The sequence below is a fragment of the Mytilus californianus genome, unplaced genomic scaffold (genome assembly GCF_021869535.1).
Source record: "Mytilus californianus isolate M0D057914Y unplaced genomic scaffold, xbMytCali1.0.p SCAF_4, whole genome shotgun sequence".
In the NCBI taxonomy this organism is placed as follows: domain Eukaryota; kingdom Metazoa; phylum Mollusca; class Bivalvia; order Mytilida; family Mytilidae; genus Mytilus; species Mytilus californianus.
Genome location: NW_026262690.1, coordinates 73674166 through 73687770, shown reverse-complemented (window position 1 = coordinate 73687770; position 13605 = coordinate 73674166). Strand labels below are relative to the sequence as shown.

Sequence of the window (13605 nt, the reverse complement as noted above, 5' to 3'; positions counted from 1 at the left end):
CAGGACTTAACTAAAGTACAATGAATATTATATGAGTCAGACTATGCCAATTTCAAGAGATTGTCAATCTGATTAAAATTTAGATCTATCGCAACTCGCGTGCTCATCGATACTTTTTAATTAGATTGAAGAGATTTGTCTTTTAAAGAAATTATACAGAGGTTTGTAATGGCACGTGTTTGTCAGGTTATACTTTGTAATTCCTTTTAACAGTTCAACCTCATTGACCCTCTTGTCATATGCCTGACAATATTCATGATTGTTTCACAGAGTCAAAGCGCATATAATTAACACACTTATTCGTTTAGCGTGACAGAATAACAGTCTTCATTGGGACGCTCAAAATCTTTAATGCGAAAAAAGTATAACAAAAATACCGAGGTAAATTAAGAAAGGGGAAGTCTATAAAAACTGGCAAAATCATATGTTATCAACCAACAGAACGAGAGAAAAACAACTGTTATATTCTTGACTTGGTACTGGCATTTTCCGGGGGGGAAATTGTAGGTTAACCGTGGTTATATAGCTAGCTAAACAACAAAATGTCTAAATAAAGATGGCGGTGAACAATATTGATTATAATGTACTCAATTAAAAATTAACCTTTTTTTTATTAAGCAAAACATCACGGAGATTCCTAACATTAAAATGAGTGCATACAAGCACTTCACCAGTATTTGGAATCTTTGTTTATTGTTACAACTGTGACCGGTAAGTAGATGACAGCAACCAAACTGTTCAACAAAAACTTAGTTAGTGTCTGTAAATGGTATATAACTTTATTGTTGTATTTATGGTCAATGCCCGCAACCTTTTTCTTGAGTTTTACTCACTATTGTAGCCTACTTGTCTTTACTTCCGTCATTTGTACATCTATGTATATTTTTCATCATCCGTCTGTCCATGTATGCATATCGTTTTCTTGTTTGTATATCTACTCTTTTTAGTGTTATTCCTTGAGCGTATAGCCATTTTCATACGATTCTGCATTTGATTGCGCAATTTTATTTATTCTTAAAAAAACATTCGGGCATTTGCTATACGCCAAATCATATCATGGCAGTTTTATTAACAAATAGAAACTAAAAAAACGTGCATAGAACACTTAGTTAAGTTAAATGCATGCATTGGTTAAATAATTTCCTTAACATTGTAATTAGGGGAAAACCGTCTCGTATGACTTTTAATCTAATATTTTGTATTTTTTGGAAACACATGGGCTTATCCCTTTTTCGTTAATGAACTGACATTGCTTAATCTATATATTCTTTTGAAGTATTTTGTTTGTCTTTTGACCATAATGTTTGTTTTTCTTCTTAGGCTTATGATTACCTCCCTCTTTCTTATTTCATCAAATAACAAATTTAATGCTAAACCTTATATCATTGTAAGAATTGTGAGTATATTTGGAATTTTCTTTTTATAAATGATTTTGTTCCTTGTTATTATACCAGCATATTTTATTAACCAAAATATGTAAATTTCAATTCTAAATAAAATTTGACATGTAAACGTAAAGAAATTAAAACCCTAATTAGCATCAATGATTAATTATTTTTTCGGCATGTGTGTAGATGGTAAAATTAAATGACGTTGTGGGTCATGAAATTAATTTGACTAGACCGAACATCACGAAGTGTAATTAAACTTTTAGTCTAATTACGTATTTGCATTTGCTAATTTGAATTTCTAGAAGAATGCATGTCCGTGAATACTTACTTTTAATTTAACACAGGGATGGAGATTTTGTCGATTTCAACGTGTTTGATTTTCTTATTTATAGTTATCTGCAATGCTCAAAAAGGTAAGTTATATTCTCTTTTTTTTCTTAACTACTCGCATTTCACCCTTATCTTTTTCTTACTCATAAGGCGTTTGGTTTATATTTTACAGCAAATTGACAACAACTAGCTTCTGAACTCGAATTTTATAATATTTTTCAGAAGAAACATATTACTTATCACGATTACTTTTCGACGTCTTGCATCCCAAAAATTGAACCATTCTTTAAATTGAATTCTTTAAAAAGCGTTATTACAAGGGCATTGGCTTACTTTGTATAATGCTTTGCGCAAAGATGTGATTTGTTTTAATTCTATTATTCAAGCTTGCTTTTTTCAGATGCACTTCCAGATCTTAATTCATTAGATTTATTCAAAGACCATCCTATGGATATCGGTTCATTGTTACCCGATACCTTACTAAGAGATTCTTCCATACCATCGTCACTAATGCCACGTGACAATCACCCAAGTACTACAGCCACAACAGAAAAAATGAAATTTGCCTCGCTCTCTGCAACAAAGCCTGCTAAAGCTGTGTTTAGTATGAGAAATGCTGAGATAGTGAAGCCAACACAAGTTCAGGCAAACATAACAAAAATGACAGTGTCTCCATTTCCAGTAACAGAGATCATTGAAAATATACCAACATCTGAAGCTCCACCACCAGTGAAGTCTTCAATTAATAAAGATACAATGGTGTATAAGACACAATTAAAACCCAGCTCATCCGATTTAGGTTTAAATGGGAGAGTTGTTCATGAATTCCTACCTCAAAAAGTGTGGCGCGACATGAAAACACAATCTAATTCGTTATCCAATGACTTTAAAGACGGTTTTAATGTAGCAGGATCCTCAATTTTATTATCTGATGTTTTCAAGCAGCCTTGGAACCGACAGAACTTAAACGGTGGTTCTTTCATTCTACAGAATAGAAGGAATAAGTTAAAACAAAAGAAAAAATTAAGAAAACAGATTATCAAACACAAGCAGCCATCGATAGAGCAATTAACAAATATTTTAAAGCGAGAAAATACGCTTTTAAATATAGCACTTGGATTAATCAGTAAAGACAAGTCTTATTTAAAGGATTCATTATTCAATAGAAAAAACAAATGTCCGTATAAACCATATTCTCTCAATAAAAAGTTTTTTATGGAGAAAATAAAGGATAATGGATGGATTAAACGGAGGTGTGCCCTTGGAACAGCATATGACCAAGATACATGTGAATGCTCAATTAATATTGGATACCAACCTGAAGGTTAGTGTAGAAATTAATCCTATAATACAGTTAACAAAGTCACCAAATTATAAGCTTAATGAAGTATGATTAATACTTTTAGCGGTTGTGTACTTTACAGCATTTTCATCGTAAAACAAAGTAATTGAGATTTGTCCTATTTACAATCATTCATACATATAATTCTTAACTGGAAGAATGACACTTGCGTTTTCCCTTCAACACATGATATTACATGTATGCTTATATAGAAGTAAAGGGATGTGGTATAAAGGCACAATGAGGCAACCATCCACCAAAGACCAAAAACCTGTTTGTTACATAGTCTCATAGATCATCTGACTAACCAAGACACATCTTTTTACGGTGAGCAGAGACATTATCAAATAATTTTTACTATAATCTTTATGTGAGATCCTCCACTAATATTAGTTTTTCTTTCTTAAGGTTGTAAACCGGAAGTTTTCATGGATTTTAACAAAGGAGCCATCGTGGACCTATCATCAAATGAAATACCATGTGGCGTGGAAGGTGTTGTATCGCTCAGTGACTTGGCCTATTTCAATGGTGCTAGCAGAATCATTATCTGGAGATATACAAACTTTGACTTCCAGCATGCCGTAACTTTAAAATTCAGGTTCAAATCAGAGGCTAAGTCAAGAAGAAAGCCTCATCCTCTTATCACAAATTGTGGAACAGGACAAGAAGAGCCTTCTTTTGGCGTTATCTTAAACAGCTTTTCAGATGTCTTGACATTCTTTGTTAAAACAACAAAATCTGAAATAAAATTCCTGACTTTCAAAATAAATGTAAGTCGTAGATACTTTAATATGATAATCCGATACATAAGTAGTTTGTTTCAAAATATGTCTTCTTGAACTATATAGGATTCAATTTTATTCTGGCTAAACTGGCTAAGCTGAATAAAACAAACACGAAGCAAAGGCATTTGAAACATTTGTTAGAATATGGCTCTCAGTATAACAAATATGAAAAAGTATGATTATTGTGTCAGTTGTTCCAAACGAAAATGTTAATTACAGTATGCAATCGAAAATTTTTGATAATAATGAAAACGCCGTATGTTATTTAATGTTCAAACAATACGGTTTTTGCACAACAAAATTCATGTTTTTGGCAGAAAAAATACAATTTTCAATCAGGGTAATCTGTGTAAACAAAACGATTTTGATGGAGCCAAGAGATTCAATTGTCTGCAAAACTACCCATAAATGGAAGAATAAAAGTTAACTTATAGTTGAGGGCAAATTTTGCAGGTTTTAATCACGTCTATAATGGTTTCCGACGTGTAAATGATTACAATAGTTCAGTGGCTTTTTTTCTCGTAAAAGTTTTTGTGAAATGAGTTGCTGAACTATAATGTGATATGATTGCAATGTTGAACAATAATAACACGTTAATGAGTGTAAACAACATTTACCAACATAAACCCTTGAAAAACAAATGTTCTTGAAAAATGTTCTGCTTAATATGTTGTGTTTAGGTTTTTTTTTGTCTTCCTATAAACCATTATACAGTTAACCACATTTTAATGCAAACTGCCGTCACCCACACCCAATGACATTTAGTGACATTTCTTATCCCTTTGTTCCATTACTTAATATTTAAAAATATTCTGTGCTTGCCAGTGATGTGTACGAATTTGAAGTTGAGTATATGTTCTATTTCCTATGCGTAACAGGTTCTCTAGCATGTTCTAATAGTTGAGACAGCGAAATAGACTTTTTGTTTATGACAACTACATGCGTTTGTTAAAGATATACCTAATTTAAAAAAATACATTTTCTAAGAAGTTACAACGCAGTACTTCGTAACCTCTTTCGTCTACACTAGACTCCGATTTCATACATTATTATCTTTGTCTGGAGTAATAATTAAGTCTTGTTTTGTTTTATTTATTTTTTTGATTTTATGAATCGTTAAATTCAAGAAACAAGACAAGACGTGTAACTTGTTGCTTATTGACTCTTTGTCCTTACTTAACTCATCATGACCGTGATTTCATCAAAACACCCTGATCATGCTTTCAATTATTATATTATATTTTATTTTTAAAATCCGAAATTGTTTAGAATTTGTAAATCTCGATACACATATTGTATATATAAGATCTGTTTGTATTGTATTCTTATTTGTTAATCATTATTTGCCTCTATGAATCGTAACTTCAACAAAACCTATATCAAGGTAATGCTGTCTAGTATTTAGTCAATACATTTCTGGACAAATATGTCATTTTAATGTTTATGTTAATGTCGTCACAGTGATAATACAACTGTACTTTCGCATTAAAGTTCAACAAAATTTTAAGAGACTGACAATTATCCTATACTTTACAATTAAGGGCTAAATTATTGTTTTTAGCATGCCTCTTCCTTTTATTTGGTGAATTGATAAACTGTCGAATGCACTTTATGTCGCCTTTGAATGGAACAACTTTGATGCGGTACAATTATTTGTATATTTTGCAGCCAATGGAATGGAATGATGTTATATATTCGTATGACGGAGAACATTTGACAGGAAAAGTGAATGGTTTAGAAAAAAGAGAATCTGTTAAAGGTAGTTTTGTGTATATCTTTAATCGAAGCAGCCATGCAACAAATCTTAATCAAAATAAGACATCCAGATGTTAACTCTCGGTCTTTAATAATAGACAAGTATCCAAGTTTTCAAGGTTCAGAGAATGTTACCAAATAAAAGCACTTAACTACATCGTATTGGTATAATGAACGACTAATTTAGGTACAGTTAAAACAATGCGACAAAACATGTAAGAATATTCGAAGTTACTGAGAGCATGCTAAAAGTTTGTAATTAGATTATACAGAAATCATAGCTTCACTGTAAAATTGGTGTTTTATGTACATTCCATACATCAAAGGTGTGAACCGTGCAGAAAATACAGGTTTGTGTAACGCCTAATGCTTATGCATGTTTGGAATTTCAAGTCTAAAATAGCATAAGAAAATACAATAATTTAAACATTTTAGTTCTACTACAAACTGTAATTAAATGAACCGATATGTATTCAAAAATAACAAAACATGATGATTTACAAAATGTATCAGCTATATGTTTTATCCTACTTCAATAAGCCCTTTAAGTTGAAAACAAAACAATTATATATTGGGGACAGAATAAACACAAATAAAGATTATCACAAAAAAAAATTATTGTCTCAATAATGTGTCGAAAGAAATTTGGAAAGATGACCGAAAAACAAACATAGGATAAATAAAGTAAACGATTCAAACTTAGGCTAAATAAAGGCAACATTAGTATACCTCTAAATCTGTTATTCAATAGTATAAGACATGTGACATATTCACTGTTAACACAAGCATTCCCGATTCTAAACTGAATTCAGATTTAAAGAATTGGTCCAACTTTATTTGCGGGTATCAAATGCCCAACGCTTATAAAATTTTTTGTGTAGGCCATAATATAACACTATCAAAACGTCTTTGCAACTGACATTATCAAGTTTCTTTAATTGTAATTAACAAAATATTTTCAAGTCAACATTCCAATGAGGAAGAAACCGTATTTCTCTTCGTGGCAATTTTCTTCTGTTTTCGTAAGAGTCTGACTTCGTGAATAATGGAAAGAAGTGGGCATCAACCTTGAACTGCACGCTTCACTTAACCGGAGATATCTTTTCACTTCAATTCAATTCAAGGTTTTAGCATCTGTCCATGTCAATTTTAAACAAAGGATACAACAGGTCGTTTTCATACCTGTAGTTACATCTAAAAATTGGCAATAAAGGATCTGTGAAAACAAGTTTTATTATCTTGACCATATTTGGTTACATGTGTTCTTCTCCGTTTATTTTGTAACTGCGATGTTTGTGCTGCTACATCTTATGTTTTCTTTTTAATTTTTTTTTTTTATATTTTCCATTCTTTTTCATTGAGGTCCTATCTTAAGGACATTTATGAAATACATGTTGTTTATGCATAGCGTACACGTTTTTTAACTTAAAATAATTCTCTTATTACACAGGAAATGTCGAAATACGATCAGCAGAAATGATGTTTGGACACTGCGAAAGATATGGATATTTCAAAGGTTTCTTGGATGACGTAAGTAATTAAATCTTTTAAAGTCAAAACCATCTACCAACTTTGTAATGATTTCGGCTTCAAACTGTTTTGATTCTGATGAGTCTGGCGTACACAATTATAGTAGAAATAAAAGCAAAGAAACATAATGTGATTGCCAATGAGACAACTATCCAACAGTGACCAATCGGTAAGCCCGGTGTCTTTGATGAGTTCATTTCAGAAATTAGATACATGTTTTTTTTTTTATTGCAAATATATAGCTGATTGTCCATCTTTTGGAATAAATAACTTAATTGCTGATTAAGGTAACTAAAATGAATTTAAGATGCAAGCGAGCCTAAATTTCCAATTACCATAATAATAAATGGTATGTCTACAATGTATGACTAATGAAGGTAAAGTTAGGTTTGAAATAATAAGAAAATGGCTCCTGCTGTTCATCCACTAATACTGCTAAAACAGACGTGTTACAAAATGAATGTTATATACAACCCCGCAAATCTTAAAATGCTACTTCATCATTGTTGGTAATTGTTTCTAAAAATAATAAATACATTGCCAAGAATGATTGGGCATTGAAAGCATTGCCAGTAGATAATAAATCGAAGTTACTAACAAAAACTGAGGGAATCGCATGAACTACAAAAGGGGTGCGACCGGGTGTGTCGACAAGGTAAACGTCTTCTGTTATGCATGCATCACCCGACATGCGAATTAACACCTATTCAAACTGTCACAATTTGACATAGGACACAATCGATCAAGTTACAGTTCAGACGACTTTATGGGTATCTAAAGGTCTCAGACTAGAAAACATATCGCTATTGAGTTGAGACACTGACATATGGTATCAGTCAACTAACTGTAAAACTTATGTAGTGTCAAAAAACATAAAAAATAAAAGAAGGTCAATGATGTACATAAGACAGCAAAGACATTGTAATAATCCAAAAGGAAAATATGTGAATAAAAACAAGGGAAAAGATACCAACAAGATTCATAAATCCTACTAGTAAGCCAAAGAGAAACTGACATGCGTCATGGCAAATGTCTACTCCCATTATTTAAAGCCCGTCCATATGTATTTTAATTTGAGCTTTACCTTAATGAGTCACACTTAACTTGGTTGGTAACATTTTTCCTCACAAAAGTTTTCGAACTTGGAGTAAGCGGTAAATTAGGTTTGAAGAGATTTAACAATATTGATACATTTGTAATCCATTCATAATTATATGTAAAACTCAATCTCAGTATGTTTAAGGACATGGTTAATATATTTGATTAAATCAAGTCTGACGAAAAAATGTCATATTGAAAGTAAAAATTAAGACAATAAAATATATAATTAACATGCAAAGAAGAATGGCGAAAATACCTTCAAAAGTGTCAAATAGCTTCACTTACAAAATTTAACGTATTGGTGGGGGCGACATTTTTTCTGTCAAAGAACGTCATCAACATGGGGAATGTATTGATGGAGCGACATTAGTAAACATTTTTGCATTGTATACTTCAAAGTTGTACTTTTAAGAATTATTACTGGAAAGAATGAATCCCGAAATGACCAAGTCTGTGAAACCCAACGTTTATTATTTACCTAGTCTGATACCTTATATTTCAACCATCCATTAAGATAATTAACACTTGCAAACTTTAATCTATATTTCATGCGTTATATTTTACCTGATTAGTATGTATTTCGTGACATCTGACAACACGAAATAATATTGTTTACTAACAAAGAAAGTATTGTCGCCCATGTATATTAATTACCTTGAATAATTAAACAATTACCAAGTATATTCAAAATATGACTAAATATATATATATATATTCGTTCCGACATTTAAAATTAAAACAAATATTTCTACTTTTTGTATAAGACTAAGAAAACTACAAATGTGTATATCTTCAGTAAATGCACATGATTAAAATGGGCTTATTTTTTAAATGAAATGTTAAAACTGTTTTTTCATTTTTTTTCCTAATTTGTTTGTAAAAATGTCTTGCCTCGTATTTTTCGTAATCATAATGTTTTCTTTTTACAGGTGAAAATTTACAATTGTGTACCTAAAGAAATATGAGCATATACAGAATACTGCGTAATAATAATGCTGGACTGAGTCGGTGGTATACTGCATGTAACAATGCGTTGAATAAAAACGGAATTCGCCGACAATCTCATATTACCAAATTTCAGATGGTAATGCAAATACATTTGCGTATTTGTTGACTTATTTATTTCCATCTGATATTTTGCCAATTACCTCTAATTATTTTACTCTTCAGTGCTTGTTAAATGTAAATGTTTATTAATATTGTATACCAAAGCAATTTAGTATTGATTTTTTTTCAAAATAATGTTTTCGTTGAGCTTGTTCTACGGAAAGTGAACGGCGTGTTACTAGGTGGCTAGATAATGTCACATTCAAATTAATGATCAACGTTTTACGAAGTACGTAAAAATGTACATGTTGTATGTTAAATGATATAATTTTAAATATGTAATATTATTTGAATAGCTACAATGTAGGCACTGCAGAACTGAAACAGTTCTTGTTATGACGACAGTTCTACTGTATTTGAAATATCGTTATGTTGAACAATGTAACTCTCACTACTGTTTTGATGAAAGTTGATAATAAATCATATTTATTGTAAGCTTAAATTTATTGATATAAACAAATGGTAGAAAACTTATAATATTTTTTAAATGCTATTTCAAGATGGTACAATTCCGAAAGAATAAAACTTAATAGTTATGTTTATATTTTGTTTATTAATCTCTTAAAAGTGTATAATCCATATGATATGGAAACATATTTATAGCATATGTCTAATCATATTTTTTTATTATTGTGTACATTAGAATATCAATTTACTCATTCAACAGAACTGTATATGAAATCTTTTCTTGTTTTTTTACTGGTAATATTGGAAATGATGATACGATAGATGTTAAAACAACTGAACATAAATAACATACCAAGACAATACCACAGAAAAATTGTCAGTAGATATGAAGATAATAGAAGCCGCAAATGTTCATTCTTAACAAATCGTTTTAAATAAACAAAACAGCAAGTTAAACACTATACAAAATATAAATCACAAAATTAAGCTAGACACAAAGATAAAATAATAATAAGAGTACACTCGCCAACATAACAGTTAATATTATCAAAGAAAATACAGTCCGAATCTATACTAACCATAAAACACAATGATTACTATACAATGCCAATCAAAAATTACATCAAAATCCTTCTTTAGGGTTACACTCCTTGTGTCATAAGGAAATAAGGAAATAACAAAAATATAACAAAAATACCGAACTACAAGGCAAATTAAAAAATAAATGATGGTAAGAACTTTAGAAAGATGTTAGTCGAACATCTATAAAACCTGACAAAATCAAACGCGATCAATCAACGGAACCAATGAAAATACTATTGAAAACACTACTGTACTTGCAATCAATATTTAACCATTGTAAATTTCCGTCCATAAAACTGACAAAATCAAAAGCTATCAATCAACTTAACAAGTGAAAATGCTTTGAAAACAATACTGTACTTGCAATCAGTTCTAAAACTTCGTAAATTTCCGACCTATAAACAGGCTTTCACAGATATGCAAAGAATATCAAAGTGGTCTTAATGACTTTTGCTTAACGTATACTGAACAAATTGCAATTGAATGTTTGAATTAGTTTTTTCCTATTTTTTTTGTACAGATCGTGTTGCTCAATCGTTGGGTTTATGTGTAGAGTTTTGTGAACAGTTGTTTAGTATGATTACTTTTTTTCATTTGGCTATTGTGTTGTCTGACTTTTCTAGTGATTTCTATTGACCATTATGAAGCTCTTTCCTTTTTTGCAGTAAAAAAGCTAAAGATTCATAATGTTAATTTGATGCTCTTTAAACTTCGTATTTCATTTGGCCTTGACTGTTTTGATTCCAGCGTCACTGGTAAATCTTATATAGACGAAACGCGGGTATGGCGTTCCAAATTATCACCTTGGTATATTTGATGGTTTTTTTTTATACTCCACATCGAATGATTCCACTTGTTCGTGTTAACTTTATTTCAATTCAAACTCGGCTATAAGTCAAATTACTATTTCTCCCAAAAATAAGGCGATAAAGCTTGTGCTCTTAATCAACATACATATTAAATATACAATTATAGACTACCAAAAGCAAAAACTCTCAAACCCCTTAGGTTTTGTTTGTTACCTAGATTTACTTTCGTACTCGATTTATAAGGTTTAAAAATTGTTAAACTACTGTTTTGATTTATGCATCCAAATTGATTCAAAACTTCAACCATGACCATTTTAGTTAGAAAATACTACTATTCAGTTATCCATTCAAAAGAATTTAATTTGCAAACCGTTTTCAAAATGATGCTGTTAATTTGTTATGGATTCAATGTAAAACTACATAAGTACACCCATCATAAAACTTCACACTTCAATGTAACAACAGTCGTAGAGGTAATCGTATCATTATTCATGCAAACATTACTCTAATGTTAGACCCAGAATACGTTTTTAAACACTTAAAATGTGTCATCCGTCTTAGATTTAAATTTAATTGCACAAAATTACCAAATAATGATAAACATCCGATTATCCAAGCATAATCTTCATTCTACCAGTACGTTTTTTTATGTTTGTGTATTACACAGATACTCTTAAATAAGACTAGTTCAGAGGTTGTGGCAATCTCGGATTTCACATTGGCACAATAGTTACAAATGTAACAATTGATCATCAGAACATCCTTGTCACATAATATGGCTCATGACTTTAATGTCTTGCCAAAAAAGAAAAGGTTTACAATACAAAAATAAGATTTTATAAATTCGGCGTCCGAACCGCTTCTCTGGATTTACCTTCATCAAGAACGATCAAACCTGTTCATTTGAAAGCCCGAGATATAACGATGTGTTGAAACATTTGGAGCTTTATGACCAAATGGTACATGAAAAGCAGACAAATTCATCAAGGGTCTACTTTGCCTAAAGGACTTGAAGCCTTATTTTTCTAATAATTTCTGGATTTACAAAAGTGAATTTTTAGAATAGTTCTTATAAATTATGACAAATCTAGAGCACTGCCTAGTGAGCTGATAATACCAACATGACCAACAGTCAAACAGCGGCTTATCGACCATGCAAAAATAAATGAAAATAACACTTTATAACTTTCGACCATCCAAAGAGATTTGACGAGATCATGAATTGAAGGAAGAAGCATGGTTCTATATTTCAAAACACTCAGTTTTGGTTGCATTTTGTTGGAATTCGGATAGTCCAAAACCTGCAGTGAGTTTCTGCTCCTTGTTGAAGACGTAACTGTGACTTGCAGATAAAACAACAATGAAAGTGATTTTCGTTTGCTTTTGCAATTTTGTATCGTAATTGGTAAATCATATTCTCTTTTTGTTTTGAAAAGCAAAATAGTTAAAAAGTATGTTGATGTAAAGATTCAGTTAATTGTGGCCGAAAATATGAAAGTAGATGTTAACCTTCTAAAAATTCCAATAGCAACAAGCATTCTGAGAGTATTGCATGGCAATACATAGTCCCCTACCGGGTAAAAATTAATTTTACTGGAACAAAATGCTAACTTGTTCTATAACTTGTTATGGATGTAAACAAAAAGTAAATATCTTCAAGCATGACTAAAAACAGTGTGGAAAACTGATTATATGAGTGAAAAAAACATTAGATATGATTAATAGTTTTCTAAAATTAGATAAAGTGTAATACAGTGTATATCTATTTTCAAATTATAATCAAATATAATTAATAGTTCCAAATATTTTTTCTTTCATTTGTCACAAACTAATATAGATTTGTAACTTATCTATAAAATGTCAACAACTTTTATCTACACAATGTAATGTATTGAAATATATACATTAATAACAATAGATTATTATCTAATTAAAGGATTTATTTTCATAATTTTTTTTTATATATATTGCATTCAGAAAATTAGTTTATACTAAATAACAAACAAACCTGCAAAAAAAATCTTCAAATAATTTAACAAAGAATGTCTTTTAAAAAATGAGTTATCTCCCTTTGTACAGAAAAATGGTTTAACATAGTACTCTAACATTAGATATGGTCCAGACTCCAGAGTTATGGTCCATAACTCTGGACTAAATCATCAGACCGGAACAAAATTCGAAATTGACCTATAACTTGTCATGATAAAACTATATACTAAATATCAAATCAATATCTCCAAGAACAAAGAAAAAAAGTGTGGAAAGCAGATTTGCCGGACTGACGGATGGACTGACGGACAGACAGACAGACAGACAGACGGACAGACGGACGGAGTGCAAACCTAAAGTCCCCTTCGACTATGTAACCACCAAGGATCATTTGTGTTAATTTTAATTCCATTGAGTCATTGGCTTCTGTAAATTAGCTTTGAATGTGAAAATAAAAATCAGTCAACAAATGCAAA

The 13605-nt window shown here is 30.8% G+C and overlaps 1 protein-coding gene across 1 annotated transcript; it reads left to right on the top strand.

Annotated features, from left to right (window-relative positions):
- The first annotated feature begins 1570 nt into the window (after window positions 1–1570).
- Window positions 1571–9877, top strand: LOC127738493 (asparagine-rich protein-like). Its single transcript, XM_052249779.1, has 6 exons — window positions 1571–1804; window positions 2122–3045; window positions 3472–3833; window positions 5517–5607; window positions 7054–7133; window positions 9164–9877. The coding sequence occupies exons 1-6, from the start codon at window positions 1738–1740 to the stop codon at window positions 9197–9199; spliced, it is 1560 nt and encodes a 519-aa protein (XP_052105739.1). The 5' UTR covers window positions 1571–1737; the 3' UTR covers window positions 9200–9877.
- The last annotated feature ends 3728 nt before the right edge of the window (window positions 9878–13605 follow it).

Bases quoted from the DNA above. Each gene is read 5' to 3' on its own strand.
- LOC127738493 (XM_052249779.1), top strand. From the start codon at position 1,738: ATGGAGATTTTGTCGATTTCAACGTGTTTGATTTTCTTATTTATAGTT. The intron at 1,805-2,121 runs GTAAGTTATATT...TGCTTTTTTCAG, and splicing joins TATCTGCAATGCTCAAAAAG to ATGCACTTCCAGATCTTAAT. The intron at 5,608-7,053 runs GTAGTTTTGTGT...CTTATTACACAG, and splicing joins AAAAAGAGAATCTGTTAAAG to GAAATGTCGAAATACGATCA.